Source organism: Panthera tigris, chromosome B4 (genome assembly GCF_018350195.1).
Source record: "Panthera tigris isolate Pti1 chromosome B4, P.tigris_Pti1_mat1.1, whole genome shotgun sequence".
Classification (NCBI taxonomy): Eukaryota; Metazoa; Chordata; class Mammalia; order Carnivora; family Felidae; genus Panthera; species Panthera tigris.
Window position 1 is genome coordinate 53,518,292 of NC_056666.1, and position 22,056 is coordinate 53,540,347.

Consider the following 22,056-nt stretch of genomic DNA (forward strand, 5'->3'; position numbering starts at 1 on the left):
CTTTAAAGAATTATATGAGTTCAGTGAACTTATTTTTTTTTACTTGGAGTACTTCCATCTTTTTTAGATTGCATAGATATGCATATTTCCACAAGCATTTGGAATTTGTCTTACTTGCTACATCGGCTATTGTCATAACTTAGAACATTAACTTAAATATAACTTAGAAATACAAGAAAAGAAAGAACAATTTGGTGAAAATAAAAATAACAAATTAAATATTCTTTCAAAGTAATTGTGATGTTTCTATGTAATAATAGAAAGAGTCAGCAAAAAAATTCTTAATCACACAGATATGTGTCTCTATTTAAATGCTGACAAATGAATTTGGGGATTGAAAATTATTGTTTTGCTGCCTTTAATCTTCCATCCCCATTTCATTATAAGTAGCTTTCGATTTCTTTCTGTCCCCACCCCCCCATCTTTTTAAGTGTCTTTTTTTATCCACCCTGGCCTCATAGTTTACTCTACTACTGAATGTTCATGGAATTAAGCCATTGGGGTCATTTGGCTTTAGCTTCCTCATTAGATTCTTCAATGTCCCTGGCTTCACTCTTTGCATATAAACACATTTGTTATTCTTAATCACTTCTTTCTATCAATCCTTTACTAGAGCATACCATTTAATCTTTGAAAATCCACTCTTGTATTTCACAAAAATGGAAAATTCAAACTTCTGCTGCGTGTGACACACCATTAACTGCACAAAGACACTCTGTATCTGCTACCTTAATATTTACTGATGTGTTAATGTAATATAATAATGACCCATCTGCTTCTGCTGTCTATGAGGCACTTTCTATAGGGATGGAAATTAATGACAGTTTCTCTGAGCTGCCTGATGTCAGAGCCGGGAAAGGTGTGAAGAGTATATAAGAGCTGGATTACTCATTGGCAAGTGTGGGGGCAAATACTCCAGTGGATGCAAGCTTGGGATTGTTTATAAAGCTTTCTTACCATTAGAGGCATTCTCTGATATTGCTGACGCTGAAACACTAAAAGGTAAAGAGCTTCCTGTTTATGGGAAAATATCGTTTAGGGAAGCTTAGATTTGGGATCAAATATATACTTATTTCAAAGAAAGGCTAAAGCAATAATGTGGTATAATATCAACTTTCCAAATTGTTTAGAGAAGGAAATTGGGAAATTGAAAATTTTGAAAATATTTGAAAATTGTTTAAACAGTATCAAGAGACTGTATCAATAAAATTGCTATATTTGGAGATTATGTTTAAAGAGATTTTTTTTAAAGTAGGCTCTAGTCTCAAGTTCCATCAATCAGAGCTATAAGACATTTCTTGATTTTGATGCTGAATTATTCTTTTCAGAAAATTTGAGAAGCAATGTGCCTCCTGAAACTTCCAGTAGTTCTCATTGTGCTCTTGGTTGCACTACACCATCTGAAAGCTACCCCCATTGAAAGGTTAGTAACAAAAAATCCTGTTTCTTTTGTAAAATGTGGGAAAATTAGAATTAAAAACTGCTATGTAACTAACAGCCCTTATGCCATTAGATTTCTGATGAAATCATGCTTAAGAACAGTACATTAAACTGTTTATCTGTTCCTTGAATTCTGTGTTCTTTAAAGAATAACACCAGTGGTTGATGACTTTCTGACAGAACTGACAGAAAGGAATGGAATAGTTCCAGTTTTATCAAGAAATATGCTTTTGCATAAGAGACTCCTAAAAACTGAGAACAAACTGAGGGGGGGTGGGAGGGCAGGAAGTGTGGGTGATGGTTATTGAGGAGGGCACCTTTTGGGATGAGCACTGGGTGTTGTATGGAAACCAATTTGACAATAAATTTCATATTAAAAAAAAAGAAAAAGAAAAAGAAAAATGCTTTTGGAAACTAGAGGGGCAAAACCAGAACATGAAGCAGGAAAAGCCAAGGGTAGTATTTTCCACTATATTAACCTGATTCTAAAACAAACTGTAAAAACTTAATTAAAGCATATATTTTATAACAGGTGGGATTTTATTGTCTATTTACAGATTTCTTTTTCTCCTTGGAGCGCTCTGGCAATATCCAGAACTTTTACATCTCTTTCTGGAAATCAAAATACATAGAAATAATCAGGGGGCAAATTAAAAATTTTAAGAACTAGTTAAAAAGCCATTTGCAGTCAGGCTCTGGGCTGATGGTTCAGAGCCTGGAGCCTGCTTCAGATTCTGTGTCTCCCTCTCTCTCTGCCCCTCCCCCGTTCATGCTCTCTCTCTGTCTTAAAAATAAATAAACGTTTAAAAAAAATTAAAAAAAAAAAAGGGTGGCTCAGTCGGTTAAGCGTCCGACTTCAGCTCAGGTCACGATCTTGCGGTCCATGGGTTGGAGCCCTGCGTCGGGCTCTGGGCTAATGGCTCAGAGCCTGGAGTCTGCTTTGGATTCTGTGTCTCCCTATCTCTCTCTGCCCCTCCCCCGTTCATGCTCTATCTCTCACTGTCTCAAAAATAAATAAATGTTAAAAAAAAATTTAAAAAAAAAGCCATTTGCTCTTAGGGGTTTTTTTCTATATTGTTAACTGTTCTGTTAATGAAATAAAATTATAAAAAAAATATATTCTTCATAAGATTACTTCTGAGCTTAACTAAATGTAAATTAATACTTCTTAAAAATGAATTCAGTAGGTAGCATATTCACCAGAATTTCCTAAAAAGGTTTATTTGAGAAGGTGTCATGTCATTTAACTGGTAATATTTTAAGGAAGTCTAAAAACTATCAGGTGATAATGTTAGCAGTAATTACAACTTTCAAGTGGAAAGCCTTTAAAACGGTAATTCTTTTATTTAAAAGATTCTCAAGTCCAAATGCATACATATGTCATATACAATATAGTGAGGATTTGTTTGTACTTAAATCAGTTTGACTCCTTGTAGTCTTTTAGGACTGAACTTACACATTCTTTAACACCAAAGAGAGTTAAGTTTATATTTGAAGAGTTTGCTTTAAGTCATATTAGAACTTTTCTCATAGAATTATTAGCATCTTGTCCATTTTCCCTTGGGGTGTTTTTTCATTGAGGTGGCAATCTGTGGTGATATGTATATTTCTACAGCACCCACATGAAACAAATAGCAGGAGTTATCAGACTTCCTTTGTCCTTTCAGGCTTATCGAATTTACAGGATATTCTCAGAATTGACTCTGATTTTCAATTGGATTTTTGTGGATAAAAATAACTAAAACTGACATGAAGTTTCTGGTAAACCAGCAGAACAATAGAATGACAGGAAAATTAGCAGTATTACTTCATAATTCTGTCTATATCTTGATCTTTTCTTTCATTAGGTATAGACATTTGATAAGCACCTTTATGCAGTATGGCTTCATGGATATTAGTTTATTAGGAAGTGAATTTCACTTGAAAATAAAATAGTATATAACATTATTATCAAGTTATTTTCACAATCTCTTACTTAGAATCTTCATTAGAAATACTTGTAAAGCATTCTTCAAATTGCTTTTTAATGGGTTTCCTGAAATGAGTATGTCTCATCATTTTTTTAATGAAAATTTATCATCCTGAGCTGTTCAACCATGTAATATTCTATAACCTCAAAAAAATCTTCTTCAGAAAATGACTCAAATTTCAAACACCTTTAAAAGACAAAGCTGATGTTAATTTATCATTCATTGAATGTGATTTTTCTCATAAAATTTAATCATCTCACTTGAGATCTTTTTTAACTTCTACACATGTATGAGGTGAGACTAAGAAGTAACAAACTTGGGGCACCTGGGTGGCTCACTTGGTTAAGCGTCAGACACTTGATTTCAGCTCAGGTCATGATCTCACAGTTGGTGGGACTGAGCCCTACATTGGGCTCTGGGCTGATGGCACAGAGCCTGCAATGGGATCCTCTCTCTCCCTCTCTCTCTGCTCCCCCTCGTGCTCTCTCTCTCTCTCTAAAATAAAAAAAATAAACAGTTCAAAAAATCTTAAAATAAAAAAAAAAGAAGTAACAAACAGACTTTACAAGTCATACTAAAAAATAGTTATTTAATACTCTTGACTGGAACAACAGGATCATACATTTGCCCACACCTTTTAAACACTCAGTTGTAAACCTGCTTAGCAGATAATCAGAGATTATCTAACAGTATAATTAACAGAGTTTTCCAAGCTATACACATAGGAGCTTGCTGTAGGAATTCTTATACTTCCACAAATGAATATTGGGAGCTAGAGCAGGGATACAGTTTAAAACTTTTAAAAACCCTGAAACTGAGGTGTTTTTAAAGAGAGACAATTTAAGAGTGATACTTTAGCTTACAGTCTTCACTTTTTAAACTCTTAAAGTTAAGGACATATGCATGTGTATAAATTGTCAATAGCTTTGAACCAGTGTTTGTTACTAGATGGCAAGCCTTGCCTACCCAAGTAGTTAAAGAGAACAAAATGCCTGAAAGTAGGGGCGTGATGCCTTTTACTAACCATTTAATCTGTCTTTTTCCATCCTAATAATAGTTTGGGATAGAATCTTGTACATACTGTTGCTATGTTTACATGAAAAGTTGTGTTTGTGAAAGCATTTGCACAATAATGAAATCAGTCATCATAAAAGCTCTTAATATTTCTGTTTAGTAGAATGATGGTTCTTCTAGCTAATCCAAATAAGATAACATTTTGGTTGGAATAATTTTAAATCTTGTTACAGAGCTTGAGAGCAATTATCAAAGTACCACTCAGATTTTTAGCAAATAGACTAGTTCACACTCTACTCCAAGCATTTGCCAAACATATCTTGGAACAGATATCATCTTTCCAATTTCACTCAGAACTTTATTTATTTCTTTATATTTATTAATTTGAAGTGTTTGGGTCAAATTCTAATTTCTGCTTTTTTCAAGAAAGGTTTATTCTGTTTCAGAATTAAATGTCTGATGTATGAATTATTGGTTTAATCCTTAAAAAGCATTAAATCATTCTTTGGAAATGCACATTGGCCATGCTTACGACACATGCAAAGAGAAATAATTAAATAGATAATATGAATAATACTATCATATATACCAAGTAATTATGTCTCAGAGTGGATTTCCTTTGCCTGAATAATTGGTTTGTCAGCATACACTTAGACTCAACCCAATACCTAATACCAGAAGGTATCATCCAGATACCTAATGCCATAAGAAATTATTGTATTTAGGAAAAAAATATGAGAATAAAAACTCTCAAGTTTCACATGAGATTTAAAAACACCCTGGGGCGCCTGGGTGGCGTAGTCGGTTAAGCGTCCGACTTCAGCCAGGTCACGATCTCGCGGTCCGTGAGTTCGAGCCCCGCGTCAGGCTCTGGGCTGATGGCTCAGAGCCTGGAGCCTGTTTCTGATTCTGTGTCTCCCTCTCTCTCTGCCCCTCCCCAGTTCATGCTCTGTCTCTCTCTGTCCCAAAAATAAAATAAAAAACGTTGAAAAAAAAAATTTAAAACAAAACAACAAAAAAAAAAAAACACCCTGAGGCTATCACTATACAGAGATACAGGTAAGAAGTACTCTCCACATAAAGTAAACACATTGAAATAAAATATATGCATTGGCTTCTGAACATTGCTTCATACCTATATTTCTTTCTCAGTTTATACTTATCCTAAGTTTTACCAATATTTTTATTTCTATGGAGCTGAAATTAAAACATTTCCCTAGCTTTTATAATCATCTACAAAAAGGAAGCATGTTATTATTCTGTATCCATTTCCAATATCATTTTGAGAGCGCATTAAAACAAAAGGTGGTACAAAAATGTAGAGTTGACATAAATAAATTCTGTAAAAAGAAACAAAAGTTAAAATTCAAATCAATTATTTAACCATAGTGATCATTTCTGACTTACCCATAATATTATTATGCAATTGTTCCAGCTGGCCGAAAGAATGTGGTGAACATTAATACTATTAATATAAAAAGTCTTTTATTTTAACATTCAGTCTAGTCTTATCATTAAAATTGTTAAAAGGAACTAAGTAGGTGGCAGAAAGATAGTAACATTCATGTATTTATATTAAGAGTAACAGAACTCCCACACTACAATAGTTCAAGTGTAGGAACAGATGGTAAATTTGATTCTCTTGAGACTTTATAATACTTGAAATTTCTTTCTTAACACCCCTGATTTGATGATCTCAGGGAACTTAACAAAAATATCTTACACTGCTTAATTTTTATTAGAAAGATGTGGGAAATGAATATATATGTGTTTAATTCTACATATTCCAGATTCCATATACATTTTCTATTCTAAATGCTTTTTATATATTGGGAACTAGATTCATCAAGATTTAGAAGAATATAACATAAGGAAACCTTTTATTATTGTTACTGTTTGGAATATATTCTAAGGTTTCAAAGGATAATACTAGGAAATTCAACATTGACTATAATGGAAGTTTTGCTGTATGATTTCCTAGTCAAAAATCGATTCTGCTGCATTTTCAAGGTGTCAAAAAAAATCTGTTATCCAGCTGTTTCCAAACCAAAACACTGAGTTACTTATGTAAAAGTAACCAGTTCCCATTGATATATTTGTTGTCACATTAATATATCCAACCATGAGTCTAAGTCTCTAACCTTTCATATTTGTTCTATGCCACCAGTAACCAAGTGGAAAAGCGGAAATGCAACACTGCCACATGTGCGACCCAACGCCTGGCAAATTTCTTAATTCGTTCCAGCAACAATCTTGGTGCCATTCTTTCTCCTACCAATGTGGGATCCAATACATATGGAAAGAGGAGCACAATTGATATTTTAAACAGGGAACCATTGAATTACTTACCCTTTTAGAGGTCAATGTACCTCTAGAATTCTTCTTGTTTCATGTACAAATATTCTAGTGATTTCCTGTGTAATTTAACATTAGCATGAACCTGCGTCTGTGTGTCCCATGTTTGTTGCCAGTACATATAAATTGTCTTGAAAAGAATTGTTTTAAATTTAACACTAATTAAGGTCCCGTAATAAAAAGTCAGTATCTTTAAAAGTGAAGTGTTCTTGTTATAGATTTTTATTTTAAAAACATTAAAAAGTCACTCTTTAGCTTGTATTGCTATGGCTTGAGTTTGAGAACAAAGGAGAAAATGGTATTTGGAAACTTGGTAAATTGTAAACAGCTAAGAGTAAAGTTAAGAACATTAAAAAACCAGTAATCATAAGGACCATTGTTAAGTAATTCATTTTGCATTAGATTTCTAAAATGAGATAAAATGCTACGTAAAAATTTTAATTAATTTTTGCTCTTAGTCAAAATATTTTTTTGAAATTATATTCTTTGCTGGATTTGCTGGTACTAGAGGTTATTTAAAAATCTTAAAGCAATTTGTGTTCATGAGGGTTTCATTGTGTGTTATCATCGATGTGCTTTTGTTAAACATATATGCCTTTTATTCTGCTCAAGTGACTTTCAGCAAACCTCAGTCATATTCTGATGCAGCGTATTGCAAAAGCAACTTGTGTTCCTATTAATCATGTTTTCAACTAAAAGACCACAGACTTCTGGGAATTGTATACTGTATGGTGATTTATTTTGTTTGTTAAACCAATTGGACATTTCTGGCAGAGGTTACATATGTATGATACATTTTTTTTTTGAAGGAAGCTGTAGAATTGGCTATGAACTGTAATGTTTCCCTCTAAGTCTCATTTATATAGGGGTATCTGCTTTTCTCTGTGAGTTAGTTACCTTTGGAAACAGCATTAACTGAGATAAATTGCTATCATGCTGTATTATGCCATTTCTAAAAGCACTCAACTTGTATTTAAAAAAAAAGTAGAAAAAAAAAGCATCTCAATGTTAGTGAGAATCTGACTCATTGACTTGATTTATACATTAAAATTTCCCCTTATGAAGTATGCCTTAGATTGTCATATTATAGTTGTTTGTGTGTATAGGTGTATAGAAACAGGAGATGATATTTATAATGATTTATGTCATAAGTTGCATTTTGAAATAAATAAGTTAATGTATAAATTCCTATTTGTGATATTAAACTGTTGGCCCTTCTTTCAAAGTGGAGTTGAGCTCAACATTTTAAATTAAGCAAGGTATGATTAAATTATAATTTCTTACACTTAGTTATTTAAAAAATTTCCCATAACAGTCTAGTTTATGTTTTTTAATATGTATTTATTTTGAGAGAGAGACATAGACAGAGTGTGAGTGGGGGAGGGGCAGAGAGAGAGGGAGACATAGAGTCTGAAGCAGGCTCCAGGCTCTGAGCCCAACACAGAGCCCAATGTGGGGCTCGAACTCACAAACCGTGAGATCATGACCTGAGCTGAAGTCAGTCACTTAACCGACTGAGCCACCAGGTGCTCCAATAACAGTCTACTTTAAATAAAACTGTATTGCATATCAACTCTATAGCAAAATTATGTGTGATTATAGTAACCTAACAACCTCTGGTGCTAAGGAGTGAAATGTAGTTAGGGTAGCTATGTAACTTATTCTAAGCGGGAGATTTTGGGAAAGAAAAGAATTTATTATATTGATATAAGAGATATTAACAGTAGATGTCCATATAAATTTATTCATTAAATTTATCAAAGTGAAACATTTGAACAAATTCAGGATTATTTTCTTGGTTGGTAGGCCAATAGGAATCTCATAAAAGTTGGAAATGCCTTATTGCATGCAGTTTACCAAATACTTTCCCTGCTTTTTTATAATTGCCTTGTGAAAACAATGAGTAAAACTCAATTGATACAATTGGTGATATTAACAGTAAGTTTTGGGGACTACATTTATCCCAACCTTTCTCATTGTGTCTTGGATACTTGAAATCATAGGTACTTTTGAATAATCTAGAAGTGAGTTAAGCCTCCAAATACTCACATGCATGGCACAAGTTATATTTCACTAAACTACTAAAAGTACAAATGATTTCCCTATCTTCCATGTTGAAATACAGAGTTAGACAAGAATTTATTTAGTAAAACTCCATTTAAAACTTCCGGAAATTCTCTTGGAGTGCCTGGGTGGCTCAGTTGGTTAAGTGTCCTGTCTGATTCTTGGTTTCGGCTTAGGTCATGATCTCATGGTTTTGTGAATTCAGGCCCCGTGTCTGGCTCTGTGCTGACAGCCTGGATTCTGCTTGGGATTCTCTCTCTTTCCCTCTCTCTCTCTCTGCCCTTTTCCCACTCATGTTGTCTCTGTCTTTCTCAAAATAAATAAATTAATAAAAAAAAAAAACTTCTGGAAATTCTCTTGAGCATTTTGAGAAACGTTATGCAATGAACATCTTACTTCTGTGAAGCCTGAATATCATTACCTAGCAATATTATGTAGAATACCTTTTGGTCAAGAGAAGGAAAGCTTGTGGGTCCAAAGCTCCTTAAGCTGAGTACAAAACAGACTTTTTAAATAAAGTAGGAGGAAGTATTCTTTGTTTACCGATTCTTCTTTACACACACACACACACACACACACTATCCAAAGCTATGGAAAGATTCATCTTACACTCAGTGCATTTCTAGTAGACATTGTAGTGCTCACCAGTATCCTCTCTTTCCTGAACCTACAAGAGATTATAGTCTCAACCCTTTTGCATTTACGTGAGGCCATTTGGCTAATTCTGGCCAAATATTAGCGAAGTGATATGTCATTTTCAGGCTGATCCAGTAGGTAAAAAGCCTACAGTTTTCAATCTTTTTTTCCTCTACTGCAGCAGTTCCTGATGAGGATGGACACATCCATCAGGTGGGAGCTCTGAGTGACTTCATGGAGAGCATTCCATTCTTGGACACGGAGTGTTATCAAGAAATAAACTTTTATAACTTATCTACAACCCACCATAATACAATGACCAAACTCTAACTTTTACTCAACCTAACAAACCTGCTTCTCCTATCGGCTTTATGAATAATAGCATAAGCATTCTCTCACTATAACTCAGTCTTGACATCTTAGAATTATCACCAATTGCTCAAATTCCTCACTCCACACATTCAAATCAGTTACCAGGACACATGTACTTGAAAGTCCCCTTGCTACTAAGGTATGTTTCTCCTTTCTTCTCCCATTGCCAATAATGTAACTTCAACCTCTTTACTGCAAGTCAGGACCTTACAGCAACCTGCCGATAGTTCTCCAATGTCCAGTATTTTCTGCCATTCTATACACCAATGCCTAAAGCACATTTCTTACATCAGTCTTCTACACAGAAGTTTTAAAAGGCATGTTGTTAATCTACTAAAATCCATCAAATTCTTTAGCCTGACATTCAAGTCTCACCACAAACTAACCCCAGTCTTCTTTTCCAGCTATACTGCGTAGCATTTCACTTTATACATTTATTCCCTGTCAAACTCTGGTTGTTTTAGTTGTTCCTAAACTGATACCATCACATATCCCCTTCTTTTACAGTCTCTGTCTCTTCCCTCCATTCCCTCTAAGCTGAACAACTGTCCCCAGTGCAGCCTTTTTAAACCTTTTAATGACAAAGTCAAGAATCTTTCATCATTCTTTTCCTGAATATGATTTCTCCACCCACTGAGCTGCCATCACACTTTGAGGATATATTTCAGATTCAAAAGAAATACATTATTTTATATTATATCATTATTTGTATTTAAAATACTATGTTGTTATGTTGTTGCTGTCTTATTTGGGTAACTGACACATTTCTCTTCAACATTGCTAGGTTCCTAAGGGCAGAAACTAGGACTTACTTAGTCTCCATTCCATGAATTTTCTATTTTACAATCAAGGAGCTTAAGCCTATTTGCACATTCTGGAGAAAGGTAAGCTACTTGAACAATTTCCTTTTTCTGTTCTTGATATTGTTCTGGCACAGAGCTTAACAGTTTTTGTTTTCTGAAAATTACTTGACATTCACTTTTGGTATGGAATATACCTTACATAGACTAGAACCTATTAATTATGGTTTTCTTGCCTTGATTTGAATTACTAAACACTTGGGAAATGAAATCCATCACCCAATAAAGTTAACATAGTATTACACAATTAAATATTTAAATTCCGTAAGATAACTATTGAAATAAAAATCCTAAATTTCCATATTAAGTGAGATTAAGTAACTTCCATAGAAAATGGGTCTTCTGGTGGAGTGGGACAGGAGCAAATGGCCATGTTTCTCACCTTACTGTTTGAAAAATGCCTTTTCATTTGAAAAAGGATAAAATATGCTATCAACCTTCCCTTTCCCCTTATTATTGACTTAGACTATACACTGAATTCCTAAACAAAATTTGAATCTTTGCCTATTGCTTAAACTTCGAAAATTATTTATTGATCACTTTTGTGAGAATGTAGTGTATATTTGTCATTCCTATTCATGCGGCTCTTTAACCTATATTATTTGGAAAGTATACTAGCTGAAAGATCTCTACTTTGAAACATTTATTGATAGTGAATAATGAGATCTTCTGGACATCTCCAAAATGCTACTACTTATCTGATAATTATTTAAAGGGGTTTTTCATATACCTAGGCTTTATAATACAGTGCCAGTTTTCTACTGCTGAAGAAGTCACTGGGTAATGAAGTCCAGTTAAAAATTCCATTGTTGTTTCCAAGGCCCCTTGGTGTCTACAAATGGTGTGAAATGCACCTATGTTGGGTAAATAATGGCAGATTCTTTAAAAATTGCTGTCAAATTCTTCACTTCTTATTTGCATAGGAAAAAATGATGATTTCAGACCTGCTATTTCTTCACAATGACAGATGGGAGATTTGCATTTGTTCCACGGCAACACTCCTTGGAGTGATTAGGAGAGAGCTGATGAGTATGTGTCCTCATTAGTGCCTTAAGATAGGAAAGCTAGATGGTCTGGAGTCATGTACACTTGTGTGACTAAGGTCAAATTACTTTGAACCTCTCTTTCCTCATATATGGCATGAAAAAATATTTCTGAGATTGGCTGTGAAGATGAAAAGAGATTGTATCATTAATGAAAACAGCTGGGATTTTTGGCTACAAATCTGCTCTGCAATAAATGCTGGTTCTCTCCCTTTCCCCTTGGAGAGGAAGCCTCCTCTCTCCCTACAAAGCATTTCCCACAAAGGCCACCTTGCCAGAGCACAATGACCTTGGGCCACACTTTGTAAGGGAGAGGTACCTGCCCACTGTAGAACTAAGCCAGGTGCTTGAGAGAGCATTTAACATGTTTTTATTTATTTTTTTAATAGCAGGTACTCTACCCTACATCTGAATGTCCCTATCTGTTTATCTACATCAGCTTATACTCGGTACAATTTAATTGATACCCATTGATTGCTAAGCACTCATTGCCTTCCTGTTTAGAGCTATATTTATGGCATGCTAAGTGTCAGATGCTATTTTAAGTTTATTCACATCTATTATCTGACTAAATCCTCCTATGAAATAAATACTATTATTTCCAGTTTTAAAAGAAATAGCTCCTGGAGATGTAATATGCAGTATGGTGACTATAGTTAATACTGTATTGTGTGGGACACCTGGGTGACTCAGTTAAGCTTCCAACTTTGGCTCAGGGCAAAACAGTTCACGAGTTCAAGCCCCATGACTGGCTCTGCACTGACAGCGTGGAGCCTGCTTCAAATTCTCTGTCTCTCTCTCTACCCCTTCCCTGCTTGCACTCTATCTCTCTCTCTCAAAAATAAATAAACATTAAAAAAAAATCACCTGTATTGTATATTTGAAAGGTGTTTTTAAAAAAGTAGATCTTAAATGTTCTCATCTTAAGAAAAAAACATTTCGGGGTTCTGGGTGGGTCAGTCGGTTAAGCATCCGACTTTGCCTCAGGTCATGATCTCACAGTTCGTGGGGTCCAGCCTGCATCTGGCTCTGTGCTGACAGCTCAGAGCCTGGAGCCTGCTTCAGATTCTGTGTCTCCCTCTCTCTCTGCCCCTCTCCCGCTTGCGCTTTTTCTCTCTCAAAAAATAAACATTTAAAAAAAATTATAAAAAGATAAGAAAAAACATTTGTATCCATGTGTGATGATAGATATCAATTAGACATACTATGACAATCATTTCTCAATATATACATATATTGAATCATTATATTGTACACCTGAAACTAATATAATGTTATATGTCAATTATGTCTCAATAAAAAATACACTTAGTATCCCCATTTACAAATGAAGAAACTGAGGCTGTTTGACCTTGAGAAAGTCACTTTACCTTCTGCCTCAGTTTGGACCAAATACAATCCAAGTCCCATAGCAGAGCCAAGGTATTAACCCAGATACTCATCATTCCACATGTTTGCTGAGGCCTGTTATATGCCATTCATAGTGCTTGGGATGTATTAGTAATCCAGACAAAATCCCTATCCTCATGGAATTTGCATCCTAGTTTTGGGGTGCTAGGTACAAGAGCTATGCTGTTAGCCACTATATTATATTGCTTCCCCCAACTTCAATTCCCTAAAAATTATTTCCTAATTTGCAAAACCATCATCTTGCTTTCACAGCCTAACAAACTAAACCATAAAGATTTTAAGGAAACAAAATATCTGGGCAGTATTAGAAAAAAAGTCTCTATTTTCTAAGTACCATCTACACATACTCATATATACACATGTATATATATATATATATATACATATATATATATATATAATTGTTAATTTTCAGAAAACTCTATGAGCCAAATATTGTTATACCATTTGCTGATAAAAATTAAGGAGCAAAAAATGAGCTGGCATAAAAATTTCATTCTGCAAAATAGATGATAATAATAAGGATTTCTTTGCTGTCTCAAAACAGCTGCATATTTCAAAATAAAGCGATTATTTCTTTAAAGAAAATAAAGCAACTTGTCCGGGATCACACAGTTAATAAGGGTCGTTACAATATTGGAACCCAGGTTTATCAGTCTCCAAAGTCCAGAAAATTTCTCTACATCATGTCCAAACAAAAATATTTTTATTGTACTTCCACTATGTCCTGTGATTTATTTTATGTAGAACCTTGCCAAATCAGTTTGTCTTGGAACTGGATAAACAGGTCAGGCAAAAGAATAATAGGACAAAAATATCTTTTCAAAATATGAAGAACTTGTTTGATGTTAAGAATAACAATCATTACCCAGTATGAGATAGTTTTGCCTTGTTTTTTTTAAGGTTTCAACTGAAAGAAAGTTTGAAAAATCGAATATACTTATTAAATATGTCTAATACTGAAAGATTGCTTGTAGCTTATCTTGATTCCCACCCCTCACCAAATTCAACTTAGATTTTCATATTTAGTTTTCTATTGAGATTTTATTTCTTTGCTCTGTATACAACTACAAAAATGTTCTTTTATGGCTTAATGAAACTCTGCTGAGTGAATAGGCCTTCATTCAGTAGCCAATCTATTGAGGTTCTCCTATGAGGGTTCTCAGACTATATTTTTATCTTCATTGCTACCGCCTGTCTTTCATATTAATCTCTATATATTTCACACCTCACACTCACCCACCTCCACAACTTTGGTCATATAATTTACTGAACTTGTAGTCTTTCTTCACCCTTCGGAAATCTACCTCGAGGTTCTGCTAAAATCCACATTTTCCGAGGAATCTCTCATGATGTTTTCAGCTCTCCTCTGAATTTGCATAGACTTTTATCTGTATTACTCTTCTGATACCAGTTTATTCAAACATTTACTCAGTCACTCAACAAATGATTATTTAGCTCACTTTGGTATTTGATGATACTTTCGTGGTTACAATTTCGAGGACATCTTGACGAAGTTCCTAGTTTCTACTTTGCATTTTGGTTTGTATGACCAGGTGTTATTTCCTGATCTAGCCTGTAAACTAGCTGGAGACAAGGACATACGAGTCATCTCTGTAATTCCTGTAATATGTAAGCCCACTACTTGACATAACAGGCACTCAATATATGTTGTTAAATAAATGTATTCTATGACTAATGAACAAATGAATGAATGAAACCTAATATAAAGTTATGATTTAATACAGTATGATAAAGTTGATACAGTATGGCAACTCCCACCTTTTGTAAACAGGGGATAATAATTGTAGGATTTTATTATTAAAGAGTAGGAAGAAAATATGCATCTTGGGTGTTCCATCAGTGATAGCTATTACAGTCATGGCCACTGTACACAAAGAAAGGAACAATATTGGACCAACAAAAGTTGGTACTTTTGTTATTGATAGCAAACAAAAGGAATTTAAAAAGAGAGAGAGGGGGAGGAAAATGATAAAGGTAGATAACAAAAAGGGGCTCAAAACAATGTGGAGAAACATTCAAAGAAACAGAAAGGGAAATAGAATAATGACAATAATCTACCCAAATCCTAAATAGGATTTGTGTCACAAGATACCTTTCCTGCTCCAATAACCAATGCAAAGACACTTGTCCTGCACAACCATGTCTAGAATTACAAAATTTTGACAGAGCCATACAAGATGCAGTTTCTGAGAATCCACCTCTTTGCTGAGAAAAACATTCCTTTTGTTTTTAGAACAAAGGTCATGATCAGTAAGAAGTGGCACACAAACCCTAATAAGGAAATCACAGACAATATAGAGAAAGCACATCTGGTAGAGTTTACCTGGGTTGGAAGTAGGTTAGAAGAGCAAGAGCAAATTCTCAAACTTTTAAAGGCTGGAATTTAAGCAGCCAGAAATGTCACCACATATATAACAAACCATATATTAATAAGTTTAATACTTTTAAATTGAAATCATGGACGTCACTGTAAAAAGGGAAATTAATTTTGTCAAAAACTTGTAGACATAGGTAAAAAAAATCTTTTATTTTCCAATGTAATTTTATCCTATAAATATGTGAATGTGGGGTCTGGGAAACTGAAATGCTGTAATAAGTAGCGTGAGCTTACCTGAGGGCTAGGAGCCTATGGCCCTACACACATATAAGTGTGATAAAACTGTGACAATTGACTTTCTTCTATTCGGTAAGTGCCTCCACTGCCAGAAATATGAATAATCTGAATAAGCAACAGGTCTTGCTTGAGTAAAACCCCTACCCCAATTAACCCCCATAATTTTTTTACAATTTGAAATCTATTACTTTGCATTTTAAAGGCTTTTTAGCTTAAAAGTCCCTCAATAAAAGACAAATCTCTCTTGACAGAGAAATCCTTACTATCAAATAATACCCTAGATGAAGTACAGTACTGATTAGCTAATAACAAACCCTCGGAGAATAGAATCATCACTTGAAGTCAAGAAAAAAAAAGGTGGGCAGGAGGCTCAAGTTGCAAGGGGTAAAAAGGAGAAAGAATAGAAGGAAAAGACTTAAAGGGTCCTGGTTATTTTACAATTCCTCTGGTCAGGCTTTGGGACCTACATTCATTTGTAACCATTTTCTTGCACAGAGTTAGGCATGATCAGTGTTTAAAGCACCGATTCTACTTTGGCTATAAAGATCCTAAATGTGGGAAGCCTGAGTAGCTCAGTGAGTTGAGTGACAGCCTCTTGATTTTGGCTTAGATCAGGGTTGTGGAAGACCCACAGGAGCCAGCTTTAAGCCCTGCCTCGAGCCCTGAGCCCTGCTCAGCATGGAGCCTACTTGGGATTGTCTCTCTCTCTCCCTCTACCCCTCTCCCTTGCTCATTCTCATTCTCTCTTTCTCTTTCTCTTTCTCTCTCAAATAAAATAAGTAAATAAATAAATAAGATTTTTTTTTAAATATCCTAAATGTTGTTAGCCTGGGTCAGTGGAGTAGAGAAGGCTGACAGGACAAAGCAGGGAAAAGAGCAACACAATGGAAACCATTTGTTTCTCTGAAGCTTCCTCGGGGTTCCTCAGACAGGATTGAATCCTTGGGACTCTTTTTTCCCAGAGTCCCCCACCTACAAAAATGGAACTGGAAAGAGGCTACGAAACAGAACCAAGTTCTTTGAGGACCAGGACATTAAATGCCAGTTTCTGGAGCTTTCTTTGAATTTGAGTTTATAATTAGCAGATGTCTATACCCAAGAGATATTGCTCTAGGTGTGTTCAACTTCCATAATAGAAAAGTAAAATCAATCATTTGAAGGATGTCCTATCATTATGTTGAAAAACAAAAACTCATCAGGACTCTGGAAGCTACTACAGTGAGGTTGCTGGTGTGGTGGGAAGGGTGGATTTTGGAATCAGGCTGACCTTTGTTAGGATCCTGGTTCTTTTCGAAACTTTGAAAACATTTCGTAGTTTCTTTAACCTCAATTCCTTCATTAATATATGAAAAAGATAATCTATTCTGTAGAGATGAAAGGATAGAGATAATGCATGGAAATCACTTAGTATGTAATTATACCTGGCTATACTACATTTGGCAACTTTGAGCTGTGATTATTATTAGCTCAATTCCAAGATACGGCCTTGACCAGAACATGAGGTATTAAATACTGATACAACTTCACTCTGTTCACGTTTGGCTGCACCTTGATTCTAAGACTTCCAAGTAAAAAATAAGAAAACAGTAAACTCAAATCAGGATGCTTAGGAGACCCTACAGCTACAGCTGAGAAAAGTTGTGAGTGTAGGATTCGTCTTCTAGAGCCTATTCAAATATAGAGAAGACCCATTTGTTCTTCATCATCATGAACATCCTCATACAACAATCTAACGAACGCTTGACTGTGGCTGTTTTAGCACATCATGTGCTCAGGTACTTAACCATCCTTTACGTCTACACATCTCTAGCACATGCTGCCCTTTTGGTATATTTGCGTTTAAGAGCAGAATCACCTAAAACAGATAATGCGCTGCTCTACCAAATGAGCTTAGTCACTGTGACCAGTAATCTGAGCTAAATTGTTTTTCCAACTGTAATACAGGAAAGCATCAGGACAAAGTGTTTACATATCTAAAAATAGTCATAACACATACAGTTACATTTTTCTACAAGTTTTTATCTGGAACTTTGCCTCACAAAAGCTAAGGCGTTATTACCACTTACACACCTTTCTTTTTAGCCTTTTCTAGGAATGAATACTTAAAACTTAATTTAGCTGATAGAAATACACAAAAACGTGATTATGAGTTGCATATACAGATGAGATTATTAAGAAGTTAAGATCCAATATTGATGTAAGAGGTTAGCAAATGATCAGGGTCCCATCTGGAAAATAGAAACATGGAACATAGTCTACCCTCTGTCCTTTCCTTATGTATGTAAACAATTTATTCTGTCAGATAAATATGGCAAAAGATGGGATAGGAAGATCAAAGATTTGTTCACTACTCAAATATATATTTCTGACATTGTAGTTCATAGTGAATTTAGATATTAAGTAGTCCTATAATTGGCCCCATTTGCTGGACTTTAACGTCAAGATTCACAGCATAAAGGAGTACATAAACCACAATGTGTCACTAGCAAATGAAGAAAAAATAACATTCATACATAAATAAAAGAATATGGATATGAAAGGAAACCAGGATGTCTTTACAATGAGGTATTTCCTATGGGTTTTTCACAGTTTTATTTCATTAGCTGTTTTTCCATTGAGAATGTAAATAAAAGTTATACAGTTTGGTGATCGCTGGATTGCCATATTATATTCTCATAAAGTATATGAAGTCATATATTATTACTGACAAAAATATTTATAATTTATAAGACAAAAATGTTGGTGAACCAAACTAATATAGAACCCATTCTACATTCTCTCATTCTTTTCCTGGATTACAAATATGATGCGATTTACATTACATATTAGATGACATTTTGTAGCACCTAAGCTCCCACTGCCATATCTGAATTAATTCTAATTTTTAAACCCAAGTAACCTGAATACCTCTGATTTTCCAGAACTGCTAAGGGACCATCTAGGTAGATCTTGTCAGGCTTTCTAGAATTGACTCAAATAGGGATGTATAAATCTTCTTGGTGGATCCTGAAAAGATTAGACATCCACATGGCATGTAATGAAAAAGGAGACAAATGATGCAAAGTACTTGTCAGAAAGCCTGACACATTATAAGTTTCAATAATTGGTAGCTCTTGCTGCCTCTGTTGCTAGACAAAATGACTAAAAAGCTGTCAAGCTTGAGCTTCATCTTATCCTGTTCTGCATTTGAATAGCTGTATTAAGTAACTTTTTTTTAAAGTAATGTCTGCACCCAATGCAGAGCTTAAACACATGACCCCAGGATCAAGCATTTCATGTTCTACTGACTGAGCCAGCCAGGTACCCCTGTAACTCTTGAGACATTTTCTACATTCTGTCCTCATTTCAGTATAGGACATGCAATTCTATTTATATCCTGTCTTTTAAAAAACAAATGGCTATTTTGAAGACTTAAAATACTATATAAATCTCTGAAATTATCATCATTACTATAAATGATAATTCCACTTAGAAAACAACTCCCTTTATAACGTGGCCCAAGTTTGAGTCACATGCTTCAACTGTCCTTACTAATCCCTATCCTGTGGAATTGATGACATACTTGTAAAGCTAAATCTATTCTCATGATTCATAAAGATGTCTTTAGGTTAAATGGTAAGATACTACATATGTGTAGAAAATACTTCAGTAGAGCAACTAGCAACAGTATACTGAAGTAAAGGGAAGGTTGAAGGCAGGCAAATATATAATCCTGGTGTCTTTCTGAGAAGAAGGCCAATGTTTACTGAAAGGGATGTGTTGTTGAAAAAAGACTTTAAAATTTAAATAATCCACCCTATTATTTACATTAGAAATTGATCACAAGTACAAATCCCTTGAACAAATGGTCTTTATAACATCAGAGAATAAGCCTTATTCTTCTCCCTCCACTGACTATAAAATGATTTTATGGGACCTGTTCTTCTCCTGATACTAAGTGGAATTTCAGTTTGCACTACTTTCTGTTGACTTTCAAAAGAAAAATAAAAGCCCTCTGGTCACATTAGTCTCACAAAAATGACTTTGAACTTCATTTAAACTGAAGCTTCTTTCCTCCCACTACAACATATCCAAATCTTCCAGGTGGGAAAAAGGGTTCAGGTAGTTTGTTTATGCTCTGCTCTAGCTTCTCCTGGCCTCTCTCCCTAGCCCCACTGCAGCTCTTCCCACACAGTGAAGCAAGGCTGCTTCTGTGTCCTCCGGAGTTGAAACTTGGTGTGGGAAGTTAAAGAGGCAGGTAATGTCATTTTTTCTTTCTCTGGCCTAGAGAGCAATTTAAAACAGACTCTCCCGGCCATTTCTGTGGGTCTTTGGAGATGTTACCCTTCATTTGTGATCTCTAATGTGCAGTATCTTCGGTGGGGTAAATGCACTTCCTCTGACTAGTCACACACAAGTTCTCCTTCAAATTTTTACCTGTAGGACACACTTTTAGCCTCTCTACTCAGGTCTCATCATTGTTCCATATAATCCAATTAGCCAGACTTAAGACAGACTCAAACCAGTTGACCCACCCTTGACTGGGATGTTGCTCCTTTTCAAATGTAGCCCTTGCTTCCTTCCACCTCCTGGCAGGAGGATCCACCTCCGCTCTTTGCCTTCTAGACTTTTTAGCAGGAATCAGACCAGTCTCTGAATCCTCCAAACTGTAGAGGACAAATATAAAGCACTCTGAGCAAACCTCTAAAATCATGCTCACTAAGCTTGAGGTTGGGCAAAACAATGTCTTTGCCCTGAAATTGAAAAGGATGGTAGGCACCTGCCATAGGAGATGCTAAAATCTGTAGCATTAATGTGATTCAAAGAGTAAGTCATGAGCAAAAAAGCAGGCAAACAAGTCTCTGGCACAGACTGAGTCCATAACTAGATCCAGTAAAATTGAAAATGTAATATATGATAAATACTTCAGGGACGCCTGGGTGGCTCAGTCGGTTAGGTGTCCGACTTCAGCTCAGGTCATGATCTCACGGTTCATGGGTTCGAGCCCAGCATCAGGCTCTGTGCTGACAGCTCAGAGCCTGGAGCCTGTTTCAGATTCTGTGTCTTCCTCTCTCTCTGCCCCTCCCCCACTTGTGCTCTGTCTCTGTCTCAAAAATAAATAAACATTTAAAAAAAGATAAATACTTCAATAATAGTTCATCAGGAAAAAATATATCTTGTGTAATAAATGATATTGTATCATAATTAGATCTCCTTCTGGAAAGAAAATAGACTGTTAGCCCTCCCTAATGTCATGTTCAAAAGTGAAAAGAGCAATAGATTGAAGATTTAATGTAAAAAATGAAAATATTTTTTAAAAGTAGGAGTGTTAGGATTGGGAAAAAACTCTTCCAAAAAGAAAAAAAAAACAAGAAACAATAATGGAAAAAATTTAGAGTTGACTTCATAATGATGCAAATTACACAAAGGCCAAAAAGTACCATAAGTAAGGTTAAAAAAAAAAAAAGAAGAAAGAAAGAAAGAGAAAGAGATAGAGGAAAGATTTGAAATATATACAAGAGGCAGAGGTTTATATCTCTAATGTGAAAAAAGAACTCTTACAAATTGACAAGAAAAGAGACAAACATGGGTATGAGCTGGGGTTCATAAAAGAGGAAATGCAATGGCCCAAAAAATTTATAAAAAGCTTTTTGTAAAAGAATGTCAAATCTCACTAATAGCTAAAGAAATGCAACTTAGCACAACACAATATTCTCATTTATTAATATAATAAATTAAAAAATTTATGGAAATGTATAATATTTAATCAAATTAGGTATAAAAATGGTAAGTTGTGAATTGCAGGGTGCAATGGTTCTGTAATTTCCCTTTTGGAAATCTGTTCTCTAGAAATGGACATGTTTCTTTCTAAGGAGATACAGGCCAAGAATGATTTAGATATATGTGTGGACCTAAAGGAATGTTCATGGTACACAGTTGAATGAATACAGCAACAAGGTAAGTCACATATATAATGATGATTCTATTCATGTGAATAAAAGTAGGGGGAGTGCTCGCTTCGGCAGCACATATACTAAAAAAAAAAAAGTAGGGGGAACATTTGTATATAAATATGTATAATTATATATGATATATGTATATTTTATGTGAATATAGGAAGAAATGTAAAAATATATATACCAAATTGACTTTTTCTTTTTATACTATTTGTGTCATCTGGCTTTATTAAAAATATAACTCTCACTTTTGAATTTTTAAAGAAAACACCCGTGTGTGTGTGTGTGTGTGTGTGTGTGTTGTATGTGTATAATATA

General features: G+C 34.8%; 1 protein-coding gene across 1 annotated transcript; it reads left to right on the plus strand.

The window, feature by feature from the left end:
• The first annotated feature begins 811 nt into the window (after positions 1 to 811).
• LOC102970745 (islet amyloid polypeptide) lies at positions 812 to 6,885 on the plus strand. The gene is made up of 3 exons (XM_007072869.2): positions 812 to 1,002; positions 1,329 to 1,423; positions 6,592 to 6,885. Exons 2-3 carry the CDS (start codon positions 1,344 to 1,346, stop codon positions 6,779 to 6,781), a joined length of 270 nt encoding a protein of 89 aa, XP_007072931.1. The 5' UTR covers positions 812 to 1,002; positions 1,329 to 1,343; the 3' UTR covers positions 6,782 to 6,885.
• Positions 6,886 to 22,056: the final 15,171 nt, after the last annotated feature.

Bases quoted from the DNA above. Each gene is read 5' to 3' on its own strand.
- LOC102970745 (XM_007072869.2), top strand. From the start codon at position 1,344: ATGTGCCTCCTGAAACTTCCAGTAGTTCTCATTGTGCTCTTGGTTGCA. The intron at 1,424-6,591 runs GTTAGTAACAAA...CTATGCCACCAG, and splicing joins AAAGCTACCCCCATTGAAAG to TAACCAAGTGGAAAAGCGGA.